The 15,752-nt window shown below is 39.1% G+C and overlaps 1 protein-coding gene across 1 annotated transcript in view; it reads left to right on the top strand.

Moving 5' to 3' along the window:
* The window catches only part of LOC111142089 (methionine sulfoxide reductase B3), a 163,576-nt gene that overhangs the window by 67,007 nt on the left and 80,817 nt on the right, over positions 1–15,752 (top strand). The window contains exon 5 of the mRNA XM_022495039.1: positions 13,593–13,621. Within this exon, the coding sequence (XP_022350747.1) occupies positions 13,593–13,621 (29 nt within the window). The remainder of the gene's footprint in view (positions 1–13,592; positions 13,622–15,752) is intronic.

The raw sequence follows: 15,752 nt of genomic DNA, 5'->3' as shown, positions 1-15,752 counted from the left end.
AGCTTGGAGGGAAGGCTTTTTGGTATTGAATGTTGGTCTTTCATATTATTTTTATTTGGGGGTGCAGTGGAGTGTAAACTTACTGACTTACATAAGACATCTCAGTTTTGTGATGAATCTTCTGAGGTGATTTGCTGGCAGAATCTGAGTAATTCATGGAATCTAAGGTTTTATTCTTTGATTCATGTGAGCAGAGACAATAGCTATAAAATCAATATTTTTAGTAAATTCACCAAGAAAGGGGCAGGTATATGATTTTTTTGTCTGGGGACTGGGTCTTTTCTGACAGATTTTTCACTTGGTTGGTGCTTAGTTCAGTGCTTCCCACAAAGACAACTTTTTAATGGTGATGTGTGACAACTTGTGAATGTGGAAGTTTATATGAAGCAATGGGAAATAACTTTAACTTCCTTGTTGGGGCAAAGAGTTACTTTGGAAACTACTGTTATAAACAAATTGAAATAATTAGGAATGTGAGATGCTTTGTTATTTTAAATAGGAGAAGTTTTCTTTGCTTTAAAGGAATGCCATCCAGGTCAGTGGTTTGTAGGATCATCTGGATCATATGGAGAACTTAGAAGTAGAGATTTCCAAACTCTTTAATCTGTGCTTTTTGAAAGCTCGGTGTAGTTCAGATAATCATACGTCTTTCAGAATCATTGATTTGGGTCCAGGCAACCAATGATTTAGTACTTATTTTTATTGCAGACTTAGGTTAAGAAACATTTTATACCATCTCTTCCAAGGCAGTTATATACTTTTCTATTAGAAAGTAGGCTTTCAGTATCTTTATGATTAAAAAAGTTACAGTAATCTGAGATCCTGTGAGGAACCATACAGCTTGAAGCTTTATTGATCCTACCAAGTCACAAGAATAAATCGGGAATTTATTCTTTATTTTTTCAACAAATAGAGGTAGCAACTGATTCAGAAGCAACCTAGTCTTCTCTTATTTCCCTCAAATACTAAATAAAGGTACTATTCATTATCTACCTAGTTACTTGAGCAAAAATTCCAAGAAGTTGTCCTTGATTATTCTCTTTCCCTCACACTCCGTATCTAACCAATACATTTTGCACTGGGCACTTTCAAAATATATTCTGAATCCAAGTTCTCATTATATTCCCTGCTTCACCATTATCTTTATCATCTTTCACCTGAATTACTGTGATAATCTTTCTGCTTTGGCTTTTTTTTCCCCCTCTTAATAGATTTTATTTTTTGAACAGTTTTAGATTTGCAGAAAAGTAGAAGAGATTGTGCAGAGAGATCTCATATACTCTCTTACTCCGTTTCTCCTATTATTAATATCTTACATTTCTATAGTATATTTGTTACAGTTTATGAACTAATATTGATATATTTTTATTAAGTAAAGTCCATACTTTATTCAGATTTCCTCAGGGTTTTTTTTTTTTTTTTTAAGATGTATTTATTTATGTGTGAGAGGGAGAAAGCAGATGCAAGTGAGTGAGGGTGGGTGGGGAGCAGAGATCATCTCAAGCAGACTGCCCACTGAGCACATAGCCCCCACATGGGGCTAATTTCACGACCTTGAGATCATGACCTGAGCCGAAATCAAGAGTCAGATGCTTAACTGACTGAACTGCCCAGGTGTCCCCAGAGTTCCTGAGTTTTTACCTAATGTCCTTTGCCTATTTTAGGATCTTATCCAGGATACTGCATTACACTTAGTCATCATCATGTCTCCTTAGTTTCTCTTGACTCTGACCGTTTCTCAAGACTTTCCTTATTTTTGATGACCTGAAAGTTTTGAGGAATATTGGTCAGGTATTTTGTATGATGCCCCTCTATTGAGATTTGTCTGATGTTTTTCTTACAGTTAGACAGAAGTTATGGGTTTTGGGGTAGAAGATCACAGAGATAAAGTGCCATTTTAATCACATCACATCAAGGATACCTACTATCAACATGACATCACTCTTAATATTGACCTTGGTCACATGGCTGAGGTAGTATTTACTTGGTGTCTCCACTGCAAAGTTACTCTGTTTTCCCCTTTCCATACTATGCTCTTTGGAAGGAAGTCACGATGAATGGCCCACGCTTAAGGACTGGTGAGGTATGTTCTTTATCTTGGGGGCAGAGTAGCTATATAAATTATTTGGAATTCTGCAAAGAGAAATGCATGTCTTTTCTCTCATTTATTTAATGAATCATTTACTTATATAGATAGGGACTCATGGATATTTAGTTTATACCTTGGGTTATAATCTAATACTACTCTATTTATTTTGTTGTTCATATGTTCCAGCTTTGGCTATTGGGAACTTTTTCAGTTGGCTCCTGTATCCCTTTGAGACACCCCCTTCAATGTGGGGTTTTTGTCTTTGAGCCCTTCTTTGCTTTTTAGCACCACTTGATAATTTAGGTTTATCTTGTGTATTTCCTGCCCCAGTTCTAGAATCAGCCATTTCTCCAAGAAGCCCTGGATCCTTTTATTAGAGAATGGTATTAAAAACCAAGTTCCAGGGGGGTACCTAGGTGGCTCAGTTGGTTAAGCATCCAACTTTTGAATTTGGCTCAGGTCATGATCTCAGGGTCCTGGGATTGAGCTCTGCATCTGGCTCCCTGCTCAGCACGGAGTCTGCTTGTCCCTCAACCTCTGCTCCTAACCGTCCCTCCCATCCTCCCCACCCCTCACCCTTGCCTCAAAGAAATAAATAAACAAAATCTTAACAAACAAAGAAAACCAAGATTTGGGTACCAGGTGGGCTGTCTGTTTTTGTTGTTGTTTTTTGTAGTTCATTTTTCACATAGGAGAGTGAAATTTTAAATGATTTAAATCAGATTATAATTTTAAAAAAACTGATGATTTATCTTTAAAAATCACAACTCTTTATAATGGCTTTTAAAGTTGAGATCTGGGGGTGCCTGGGTAGCTCAGTCAATTAAGAGTCTGACACTTGGTTTCAGCTCAGGTTATGATCTCAGGGTTGTGAGATCGAGTGTGTGGGGGGCTCTGTCTCAGAGGGGAGTCTGCCTGAGATTCTCTCTCTCCTTCTGTCCCTCCCCTCCACTCTCAAATGAATAAATCTTGTGGGGGGAAAAAAACTGTATAGAGTAGCAGATGTTATCATCTTTACTTTGCAAATCAAAAACACAACTGATTTTTTAAGATCTAAATGACTGTTTTAGTGCTTTGTAGAAACAGGAGTACACACACTTAACACTGACAATTAGATTTTTTCTCCATGGTCTCTTTATTCTTAATTTATGCTTTTCTCTTCTTAATTTTGTGTTGCTTCTTCTGTTTGTGTATAGTGATATTTAGGAAATGAAGGGCTTTGGATAAACATATTCTCTAGACAACTAAAATGTGTATCTTAACCCTAAAATTATTAACTAATGATTTAAAAAATAAAATCCTGTCTAAATAATATACTTCTGTGTCTTACTATATAGCATAATTAAATGATTGATTTCATGACTTGTAGCTATCATTATTAATATTAAATATTATATTTAACACAGTTATTAAATTGTGTTATAAAACAATTGGACAATGATGCCCTAATGAGGTAGTTAGGGTTCTGTAAAGTGTGGAGGATGATATTCTCTTACCTTTCCATCTCCCATTGACATCCTCAGAGGATTTTGAGGTGTGTAGAATCTTTGCCTCTATAGTCACCAACTCTGGATTTCCCTGTTTGAATTTCTTTTGTTGTCTCTCTAAAATTTTAGGATCTTCTATTTATTGTGTCTAGCACTAACCTGCTAGCCACAACTTCTATTGTTCTCATTCTGATTACAACCTAGACTAGAAAAGAAAATTTCCAGGGAAAATAAGAAAACAAATATTATGTGTAAAACTGATGTAGGGCAATAAATTTTACCACCTCCCAAGTCTGCCTCATCCCCCAGAGAGCACATGCCAAGTATGTACACAACACCGGTGTTAAAGGACCAGGCAAAACCATTGGAAACATTCTCCCACAGCGGTATGACGAGACAAAGAGCCCATTGATCCCAGTCTCATGTGTGCCTACTGGTGGTCTCTGGTAATTTGCAGGAGCAGCTGTCCCGTGGTCAAAATGCAGGTAAAGCACTTTGGCCAAATCTGGTTAAAAATAGTGAGGGAGAATAGAGAAATCAAAATTATATTGTACCTAAAATGGGTGCAAGTGTATAAGAGCTGTAGACATTTTTATTTCCAGCTAATTTCTGGGTTTTTGGCTTTTACTGAGGGTTTGAGTTTGCTAAAAATCTGGCTGAAGAAGAAATAAAGTGCGGTGGTTTAAACACGAGGGCTTCCATAACAAAAGACCACAGACCAGGAGGCTTGAACACCAGAGCTTTACTGTGTCTCAGCTCTGGAGCCTAGAAGTCCCAGACCAAGATGTCAGTAGGGTTGCTTCCTTCTGAGCTCTCTCTTCTTAGCTTGTGGGTGACCGTCTTCTCCCTGTGCCCTCAGATGGTCTTCCTTCCCGGTCCATCTGTGTCCTGATTTCCTTTTCTCATAAGGACACCAGTCACATTGGATTAGGGTCCACTTGAATGACCTCATTTTAACATAATTACCTCTTTAAAAACCCTATTTTCAAATACAGTCACAGTACTAGGGGTTAGAACTTCAACATAAGAATTTGGGGAGGACCCATTTCAGCTCATAACAGGAAGAAGGTGTCCTCTATCCCCTTTAACACTGTTTCTTTAGTGCTTTGAGTTTATTTTCAATGGCTAAAGTATCTTTAGTTTAGAGGTATTATTCTCCCTCGAGATATAAATATACACAAGAAGTAAATTATTTTATTTTATTATTTTATTTTATTTATTTATTTGACAGACAGAGATCACAAGTAGGCAGAGAAGCAGGCAGAGAGAGAAGAGGAAGCAGGCTCCCTGCTGAGCAGACAGCCCGATGCGGGGCGCGATCCCAAGACCCTGGGATCATGACCTGAGCCGAAAGCAGAGGCTTTAACCCACTGAGCCACCCAGCTGCCCCAGAAGCAAATTATTTTAAAGGAAACACATGATTAAGTGCTGTAGATTATACAGATAGGACATGATACTGGAACTTAAAGACGGTAGTTATCAATATGGCCTAGGGAACAGCTGTGGAACTTGGGAGCCAAAAATGGCCTTAAGAATTGGTTGTTTTTTCAGTCTTACTCATCTGTAGGTTTGAGTTGTACAGATGCAAATTTTTATCCCCTCACACTCACTTTTCCTCTGTTCTTTCCTTTCCTGTTCTCCTTTTCTTTATTCTGGGGAACTACAGAAAAATTTAGACAGCTTACCTCTCCATGGAATAGTTTGTTTGGAGAAGCACTGATTTATCTCAAATGCTTCATTTTCCTAATGAGGAAAATGGGGTTCACAAGTTAAATGACTTGTCCTGGTTTCTGAACTCGATTCCAGGTCTCTTGATTCTTAATGCTATATGCTGTTGACTGCATTGTGCAACTATTTTATTATTATTATTTTTTAAGATTTTACTTATTTATTTGGGGGGGAGGTCAGGACAGAGGGAGAGAGAGAAGCAGGCTCCCAGATGAGCAGGGAGCCTGACCTGGGTCGGGGAGCAAGATGGGAGAGCTCCATCCCAGGACTCTGGGATCATGACCTGAGCCGAAAGCAGGCACTTCACCAATTGAGCCAGCCAGGTGCCCCAAATTATACAGCTATTTTAGAGAATGTTTCATTTGTGTTTTAAGGACAAATAAGATTTCTTCTCTATGTTGTATAAACAGATCATTTATATTATTTTGCATTGGCCTTCTCTCTTAAATATTTCCAGTTTCTTCAGTTATATTTATTGCTATTCTCTCTTATGTTTTGCTACATAATTTTGGCACTCCTATTAAAATCGTATCCCAACTAAGATCACAAGCAGAGTAATACATTTTGTTTATATGTATGTATGTATATGTGGCCAAAATATTGCTAGATGTACTTGTAGCCGTAGGTCAATTTTAGTTAGTATCTTTGCTTAGATAGAAACCTATCTTTTACTCAACTTATAATACATGCCAGAGCCTGACCTGGGAAGTTCATAGTAGGACACACATAAACTGTAAAAGGCAAATAAATTCCTTCCATTCTATAAAGAGCGCTGCCGAGACTTAGAGCAGTAATTACCTTCTCCAAAGTCACCTAGGGTAGCATGGGGTAGACCTAAGCCGGGCTCTGGTCTGTCTGTCTCAGTCAGCTGGCTTTTCCACGATTACCACCTTAATATTTTTTTTAAAGATTTTATTTATTTATTTGACAGAGAGAGAGAGATCATAAGTAGGCAGAGAGGCAGGCAGAGAGAGAGGGGGAAGCAGGCTCCCAGCCGAGCAGGGAGCCCGATGTAGGGCTCCATCCCAGGACCCTGAGATCATGACCTGAGCTGAAAGCAGAGGCTTAACCCACTGAGCCACCCAGGCGCCCCTACTGCCTCAATATTAAGTGCTGCATAGACTCTACCACTCTGCTGCATAAAGTCTCGGACCAACATCTCAGGGTGGCAGTGATCCCAGTGACAGGACCATGGCCCGGTTACGAGGAAAACATAAAAAACCACACAATACCAAGCAGAAGCAGAGTGTGCCCGTGGGGGAGTGGGAGCTTACACGGCATGGTACTTGGGTGCCATACGGTGCCCAGGGGAAGAGTCTATCAATAAAGGAAGAGGTGCTTGGGGTGCCTCGCAGTCCCTGAACCTCATTTTCTCATTAACAGGCTCCTGTGGGGCCTCTTCAAGTAGGGTGCCTCAGGTTTGCTGCTCTTTGGCTGACTGTTTTGATTTCTAAATTTATGGGTTGTTTGATTCATTTTTGTCAGTTTAAAAAAAAATAGAGCATGCCGTTAATGGGCACCTTTTATTTGTACATTTTTTCTCAGTTTTTGTTGTGGAAACTATTGTGTCTTTCAATGTTTAAATTTATTTTTTCCTGTGTATTTTCCTGTCTTTTGTCTTTATAGCATCTTTATCATCAAAATAAAACATAGAGGCCTAAGTTTTAAATGCATTAAGTAGGTATCTCATAACCTAGTTCTACTTTGGTTACAATATCAGAATATTCTGGGTTGAAAGTAACAGAAATACCCCAGTAAAAGTGGTTTAACAGGGAAAGACTTGACTACCTCAACACAAACTCTAAAGAAAGACCCTTCTGGAACTGGAACACATCAGAGTTCTATGTTGGCATTTCTGTGATTCTCCTGGCCTTCCCTTCAATGTTACAAGATTGCCGTAGCGGTTCTAAGTGTCACAGCCTTAAATAATAACCTCAAAGGCAGGAAACAGGGAGAGGGATAAAGTAGGAAAAGGGCCTTCTCCCTAAATCACCTCTGTCCTTTTCATGGAGAAAAACCTTTCCAAGAAGTGTCCCAGCAGACCTCCCGGTACCTCTCGCTGGTCGGAATGGGGTTACCTGCCTATCTGGGAACCAGCCATTCCTGTTGGGGGGCTGAGGGGGAACACATCTTGAGCACCCTTCCAAAACTGGGATTCTGTCTTCAGGGAAGAAGAAGACTGGCTGTTAGATAGGCAACAACCAGTGTCTGCCGCAGTTGTTGAACACTTTTAGTATGGTCAAATAACATGAACCGGTGTAGGATTTCAAATCTGATGAGTGCAAAGAAGGAACAACTGCTATTTGGGTATAAACTCAAGGGATTTAACATCTTCTGGCCACTCCTTTTCAAACCAGCAATGATGAAAACTAATCTGTGGGGGAGAGTTTAGAAGTTAGACAAAGGGTTGGGATACTAGAATGAGGTCGGGGGAGGGGGCGTTCCAAGCAGAGGAAGCATATTCTATGTATGTAGCCAGAAGAAGGGGCACAGATACTCATAGCTATTATTAAAAGAAATTCTAAAACTTATAAGTAGGCTCCTGAAATATTGGAATTTCTGAAAATTTTCTATGTTTTAAGGGGACAACAGAACAGGTTATTTGACCTGGACTGTTCTAGAAAATCCTGGGTATAGAGGAGTTGTCATATATAATGATGACCTTATAGGCAGAAATCCGTCTGTTACTCCTTCTTCTTCCTTCTAATAACTTCTGCAGCTAGAATCTTAGATTGACATCAATTTAAAACACTAAGAACAGCACACTCACCTTTCCACACATTACCTAAAACCTTTTGGCACAATGAGTTCCTCAGCTTCATGTAGCTCATACTTAACGTGGTTCTCATTAAAAAATTTTTAATTCATTTGGACATTAAGCAAAAGCCGTTTCTCTGACACTTTGTGGGTTCCTCGTAAGAGACAATACAATTTTTAAAAATGATAAAATAAATAACTTTTGACTTCAATACACAGAACTTTCCTGGACTCTGGGTTATTTCCTATAAATAGAGGACAGTAGTTTTATAAATTTGTTCAGGACTGTAAAACTCTACTGAAAGACTAAAGCCACCCTCTTTTAAAAATAAAAAAGACTAAAGCCACCTTTTTTTAAAAATACAGTTTTGTTATCTAAAGAATGCATTCATTGTATATTTAAATTATTGAAAAAAGTAGTAATGATACTTAAATTTTCCTAACAACTACAAATTCATAAAAACTATTCAGGTTGAAAAATTTGGGAGTTTAGGTTTAAGCCTTTTTTAGTGTGCTAATATTGCTACAAGTGCCCCAAAATAATAGTGGCTTAAACATGGTAACAGGATTGGTATGGTGCTACCAGTATATATGTACCTTCAGTACGAGGGCTGGTAAAAGGCTGATATTCTGATACCAGCTTCTCTCTTGTGATGTAAGGCTGCTTCAGCTCCTGGAATCACATCTACATTCCAGCCAGTGAGAAGAAGAAAGGGATGCAGCTCCGTGGAAGGTCACAACTCAGATGCCATACACATCACTTCTGCCTGCATCCTTTCGGCGAGAACTTAGTCACATGGTTACAACTAGCTACAAGAGAGTTAGGAGATATTGTGGAAAGGTTGTCTTACTTAGGCAGCTTATGTGCCCATCGAAAACTCAGAGCATCTATTTCTAAAATAAAGAAGTGGAGAAAGGACATGGAAGACCATAGCAGTGTGTGCTATATTCTCCAACTTTTGGCAATTGCCAAAGCAGCTAGTTGTGTAGCGTTAAGCTTAGATGTGAGTATGGAATCAAGGGGTTAAATGGGTGTCTGTGTGGACATAATTCTATTTATGTATCTTATACTCCACATAACCTTAGTTCATGCATTTTTATATTCCTGCTATCTAGCTTAATATACTACTGAAAATATAAGCACATCACACGTGGTGTGGAATGAATGAAGGACCATCCCTTTTTGCCTTTCTAGTATAATCTGTATTATGTGTGAATTGTTCTTCACCCTTGCTTTTTGTTTGATCCTGTCTATACTTTACTTACTTATTAGAAGAGGATTTAGAAGTAGAGATGATCATAGTCCATAGCACAGTAGAGACCTACTTTTTGTCTTGTGTGTGTAAAATCTGAGAAATATGAATTAACTTCTACCACAGGACCAACTTTCCTTAATCCCCAAAGAGATAGTATTAACTCTACTATTAAGTCTTAATTAATAATAGAGTAGTTGTGTGTTTTTTGAAGGTTCAGTACTGTGTCTGAGAATTCTAAAAACATTCTTGTTTTTCAACTGATACCGGACATCATTAACTCATTTGTGAAGATGTTTTCTCTGCACTCTACACGTACATTTTACATATTGACCGGCTACCTCTAGAGAAGATAAGATGGTCCAAGGAATAAGAGTTTTTTGAAACAATTTTTCACATCTCAAAGGAGGCATTTTATTGAATGTTTGGCCACTGTACCTATTTATAGCCTTCTGTTAATGTACAGATCCATTTGTTCGTATGTTAATTCCTACTACACATTTTTAATAACTCTTCAATGCCGCATGCCGCAGTGAGTGTTGGGAATATGAAGAAGGACCAGACCCAGCCTGCATCTCTCTGACACACAGTGTGGGGGTCTCTGTGCCAGACCCCACACCATGCAGTAACTGAGGGGCAAGCAAGGAGCTCTGGGAGGCAAGGGGCCAGGCAGGGTGCTGACGAGATTGAGGTGGGTCTTCACAGTTGCCTAAGTGCTTGTCACTAAGGAGCTGGGGGGAGGGCACTGGAGGCCGGGGGCACTGGATGCAGGCTAATAATATGGCAGCAGTTGCATTGGTGAGAGTGAAGGACACAATGTGGGTTACAGTTGGGGTGGGAAACCTGGGATCAGGGCCCTCAGACACATTGCAGAGGAGTGTGAACTTGATATCCCTCAGTCAGTGGCTTTGAAACTTTTTTGTCTGTGACCCATAGGAAGATGTACCTTTTTACATGATGATTTATTGCCAGGCCTGGTCCTACCACTTGCATGGCCTGGGCCAGAGGACAAATGGGGATCCAAGATAGCTAATTATTTAAGAGGTTATAAATCAAGGCAATAAGCTATTACAAAATGATATACCAACCTACTTTGACAGATGTACCTTATAACAAAAACAGCGAAATACCAAATAACTGAGAATAGTACAAATTTAAAGTTAATTTAGACTTCCACCAAAAGACTGTCATTCATCCTGGGGAAATGTAGGCGTGACGGCAACCAGGCCAAGTGGAGGAGAGAAGTCTCCCTCAGCCTTCTCTTCCAATGGCTATGGATCTGTCAGAGAACACCTCCTTTGTTTTCTCCTTTGTGGGACAGAGCAGCTCTCCCATCTGTCCTGTCACTGCCCCTTCCCTATCCCTGGCAGCCGGGCACCTGAGTTCCAAGGCCATGTAGACCATGCCAGTCTGGTCTGAGGGACAGTCTCTGGCCCCTTGGTGCTCCAGCTTCCCACTCTCACGGAAGAGTTTGAATTAAGACTTCTCTGACCAGAAATGTGGAAAGGAGAGAAAGCATTCTCCCCTGTCCTCTTTGTTCACCCTTCCCTCTGCCCTCAGGTCCAGTCTCTCTCCTTCCAGCTTCTGGCCACCCCTCGAGCTGGAGGCACACACACACTGGAAACACAACCTGCCTGGAAGGGCCTATCCAGGCTGAGGAAGCCAGCTAAGGGCCATTTGGTTGGACAATGCTGGGGTCTTTGGTATTTGGAGCTTCAGGGAAGGGAGCTTCAAGAAGGGACTCCTTGCCTGGTGGACGGGAGCACACAGTCAGAGGAAGGCCTGAGCAGAGGCTTTTTGCTCACTTGTCAGGATGGTCCTGCATAGCCCACCCATGTGCGATCATGCACACTCACAAATGCACATACATGTCCCTCAAGTTTGCACAGAATTGCACATACTCTTAATACTCTTACTATGTGAAGTGCGTTTGTCTTCTTTTCTATTCTAATTCAGTTTTTTTTAAAAAAATACTACTTGTAATCCACTAAATGAATTTTATAATACACCAATGGGTCAATTTGTGACCCACGTTTGAAAAGCTCTGCACTCGTTTTGGGGGTGGTAGTACTATGATCAGATTAGTGTTTTGGAAACTTCTGGCAGCTGATGGGATAATAGACTGGAAGAGAGGGCATGATCCTAGTTATGAGATTCTGAGCCAACGATAGACCCAAAGATGGTAAGGGTGAGAACAGAGAGGAGGGGAAGGTAGTAGAATCAACAGGTCTTGGTGACCAGTATGGTTTTGGGGGTGCAGAAGAAAACTGGATCAATGTCATGATATCCAGTTTCAGTGCTAGATTGCAGGGAATTATATTTGAGGGAAAAGAAATTGAATTGAGCTTAGTACCTACACCATTTGGGGTCCCGGGACAACCTTCAGGTAGCGTCACTTGTTAGTTGGAGAGAGGTTTAGTAAAGTCGGGACTGTAACAAGGCTTTTGGGTTTAGCGATAGGAAGCCACTGATAAACTTTAGCAAGGATACATGGTAGTGGCTCAAAGAGTGAATCTATTGGGAGGTCAGGAAAGGAAGACACAGCAGAGGATGTAGTTTACAGGATGTATGTAAGGAAGGCAGAGGATGTAGTTTCTCCCTTCCATACACTTGATTGCAAGCGCAGGAAAGTAGGGCACCGACTTGAAAGAGGACCTTTATTTCATTCCCGAGCACTTCTCTGAAGAAGGGAGGAGAAACCTATAGAAACCCGGGATCGAAGAGACAGCAGAGAAGAGGAGTCACTCACACGGCCTGGTGTCAGGCCGGATGAGAGAGTGCCTCTTAGCACAGAAGTGGAGGGAAGCTTAGACAGAAGGGAGAACCCCTGCAATGCAGGTGAGAAGGCTGTGTGTGGGGGCAGACGTGCCCCTCAGCAGACAGTTGCTGTGTTCGAGCACCAGGCACTGTGTACGTGCTGTGACCAAGGGGGAAGCCAGGCAAGGAAACCAGGAGGATGTGGAGCAAGTGTCCTTTAGACTGGGGTCAGGGATGCTGGAAACAAGGAAGAGGACCCAGGGCAGGGCTTTCCACAGCAGGAGAGAGAACAAAAACCAAAAATGGTCTACAGCTGAAATGGTGGTCAGGGATGGGTCAGAGAAGGATTGAAAGGAGGACTGTGACTAGCCAGGGCTTGGGGGAAATGTGCACCTGGCTTACAGCGCTGGTTATTGATAACCATGGCGGTCATAATACTTTTTTTTTTTTTTAATAGTTACTGACTTAGTTTAAGTATCAGGTGAAACTTTTCTTGAGAATACTTGAGAAAAATGGCTTTTTATGACAAAGGAAGCTGCTTCTCGCTTCTCCTTTCTCCTTCTCCCCTTTGATGACTTCTCTTGAAACTCATTTAGGTAAAGAAAGCCACTGCTTCCAAAAGTGCTTTGGTACCCTGGCATAATTTCAAAGAACTCTCCTTTCCCACTTAGTTAACTACATTTCCCCAGGAAAAAAAAAATCTTCTCTGTCAATGTAACATCCCTTAACAGGACTCCTGCTGGTGGGTTCTTGTATCTTGCTGTGGCAGCTGTGAACATATATACTATTGATTGTTAATGTGTGATATAAATCCGACTGGAGCATGCCCACTAATTGGTTTGAGAGCTAGATATAGACAATGCTGTCTTATAGTAGCCTGTGTAGATAGGCCTAGTCATAGGGTTAATTCTGCTTGACAGCACATCAGCAGCATCTTGGGAGTAATTACCCAACAGAAGTTTTCCCACAGCCGAACTGAGAGCTTCAAAGGCTTCTGAATTTACAACCAGTATTAACCTATATCTGAAACATAATGTTCCCACAAGAGCTCGGATTTTTTTTTTCCTCCTTCTTATTAAATGTATGGAGTGACTAGGTTCATTTACTGGGCGAAGAACTTAGTGAAAAATTACTTGGTATTGAATAATTGAAAATCTTAATAATAAGAAAGAGGATAAATTTAAATTTGAGTTTTTTATTGCTTTATTATATTACGGAAACAAGTTAATCTGCCTTTTTTTTTTTTTGATCCATAATTTATCCTCCTCTCAAAACAAGTTAAAAAGTTAACTATCTTTTTCATACTGTGCTGTCTCTACAGGTAATGTGCATGTTTAGGGGACTTAGGATAATGTGTACATCTAAAATAGTTAAAATAGATGAGGTATTTACATTTTAAAAGCGATTTTCCTTTTTGGCCAATGTACTGAAATCTCTAACTATTGGTTCCCCTCCCGCAAAGTAACAGTTGCTCTTTAATAAGCAATTTTTTTATTGTGAAAAATTTCTTTCTCTTTACAGGTCAGAAAGCAAGTTTGACTCCGGTTCAGGTATGTTTACATTAGTAATGTTATTCCCAGTGTATTTTATTTACATTATTCTCTGAGGAGTAACTCATCAGACCAAGAACCTTTTTGATTTTAAACAGACTAGGCAGCCTCTCAAAACATGAACCCCACCCAAGGCTGGCTATCGGCTGCTTGGAATCCTAACCGGAGATGTTCACTTTGGGATTCTTGATAGTTCTGCAATAAGGCTTCAATGCCCTCTATCTGCCAAGTTTCATTTTAAAAGCAGAAGTAAGAGTTTACATACTTATTGCTCAAAATAGAATATTATTCTCTAAGTAGATAAGGCATCCTGAATGATTTGAAGATTATGTGCAAGTGACTTGTCATCAAATGTGGGTAATAAATACATTTAATCCAGCAAACTATAGTTTATGTGCTGCTGAAGCAAGCACTAATCCAGAAAACTAAAAAGAGTTTAAGCCAATAGAAATAGAAATTTGTCTACGATTTGTTAGTTTTTAAAAAATTTGTTTTGTTGTGGGGGGGAATGGAAAGCTAAGGTGACCTGAAGCCATTATTTTGCATCTATCAGGAAAAAATTTATATTTTCAGAAACAATGGCATATCAACCTCATTAGATGTTCTTTTCATTAAGCCTGAATGTAGCCATATAATCCTTAGGTTGGACTGTGTCTTTATGTCATTTGCTGAGATTTATGTGCTCCAGAGTGTCAAATGGTATTTATAATTAAGACACAAAAATTGTCTCATATTCATACAAAGAAATTATGCCATTTAGTGAATTGTTAATAGATAAATAAACATTGATTTTCAGTTTCAGGAGAAAATAATTTGCAAAGAAACATATAATTTACTGAATTTGAAAGTAACATTCTTACACTGGTTTGAGTTCCATTCTGTTTTAACTTTAAAAAAAAGTGTTTGTTCGTTATGTTCACAAAGGACCTGAGGACCATATATATTCTTTTTGGTCATGACGTTAAGGTGCTAACATGCTTTTCTCCTTTAAAAGCTTCATCTTTATTTTATTGTATACCTTTATGAATGTCTCCGACTTGGTGAGACTCTTTAAATATGAAGTCTGTACATTTGAGTTAACAATTTCACCTCATTTGAGAACCCTGGTTCCAGAAATCTGTCCATTCTGTGTGTTTGGGCTTCTGAATCACATCTGACAGTGAGAGCATAAGATAAACATTACTGGTTTACAATAGAGACTAAATGGAGACTAAAGGCATGGTGACATTGTATCAATGATTTGACCTTTTATTGATTCATAAGAGGTGACTCAAAATAGGGTGAGAAGTCTTTGTCATTTCTTAAATATTAAAATCTCTAAGTATAATAAAAAATAAATGGAGAAAATTGATGGCATATGAATTTTTTACATAAAAGTTGGATCTTTTTATATCATTACCAGTATTACCAAATATTTATTAAGATCCTACTTCGTTATGATCCGATTTAATTCCCTAAACATCAGGTCAGAAACTGGTTTTAGGTTAAAGGATCTGGTACATAGCTCTTAAAAACGAAAAAGTCCAAGTTCATTTTGAAAGTAAAACCTGGAAATAGTGTACAGAATTGAAATATTAGGCAGCAGTTGTCAAAGTCAGAAAATTTATGTTGAATTTGCAAATCCAAATGAAAGCATGCTGCTAAATTCCCGTAGTGATAGTTATAACATCTGTACAGACACGCGTCTTTCACTCTGGTTACCAAACATTTTTTGTTCATGATTTTTATTTTCTCCAAGTCCTAATTTAAAAAAAAAAAAAAAAAGTTTATGATGGACAACATCTGCATGTCTTTGAAAACTACGAAGTTCTGTACTCTGAAAAATCTTATGGGGAATACTGATTAAAAGTTTATTTATTCTTTTAATTTCAAATTTAAATATGTTGTGGAAAGAATTCAGATGGTTTCAAATTAAGAAACAGGTAATTATGTTTTCTTATAAGCTCTTTTAGCTTAGTATCAGATGAGGGAATCATGACAAAGGAAGCTAGAACTGTGTTCTTTGGCATGCTATATCGTGCAAATTTGGTTAGAAATAAGATGGCATATTGGAACAATTAAATGTATGACTTTAATAGGTTCAGATTTTCTATTGTTCATCAAACACAGAAAGTAAACTAGCTCTGCTTAA

The sequence above is a fragment of the Enhydra lutris genome, unplaced genomic scaffold (genome assembly GCF_002288905.1).
Source record: "Enhydra lutris kenyoni isolate GAN:26980312 unplaced genomic scaffold, ASM228890v2 scaffoldscaffold7, whole genome shotgun sequence".
NCBI classification, from domain to species: domain Eukaryota; kingdom Metazoa; phylum Chordata; class Mammalia; order Carnivora; family Mustelidae; genus Enhydra; species Enhydra lutris.
This window is presented reverse-complemented; position numbering and strand designations above follow the sequence as displayed.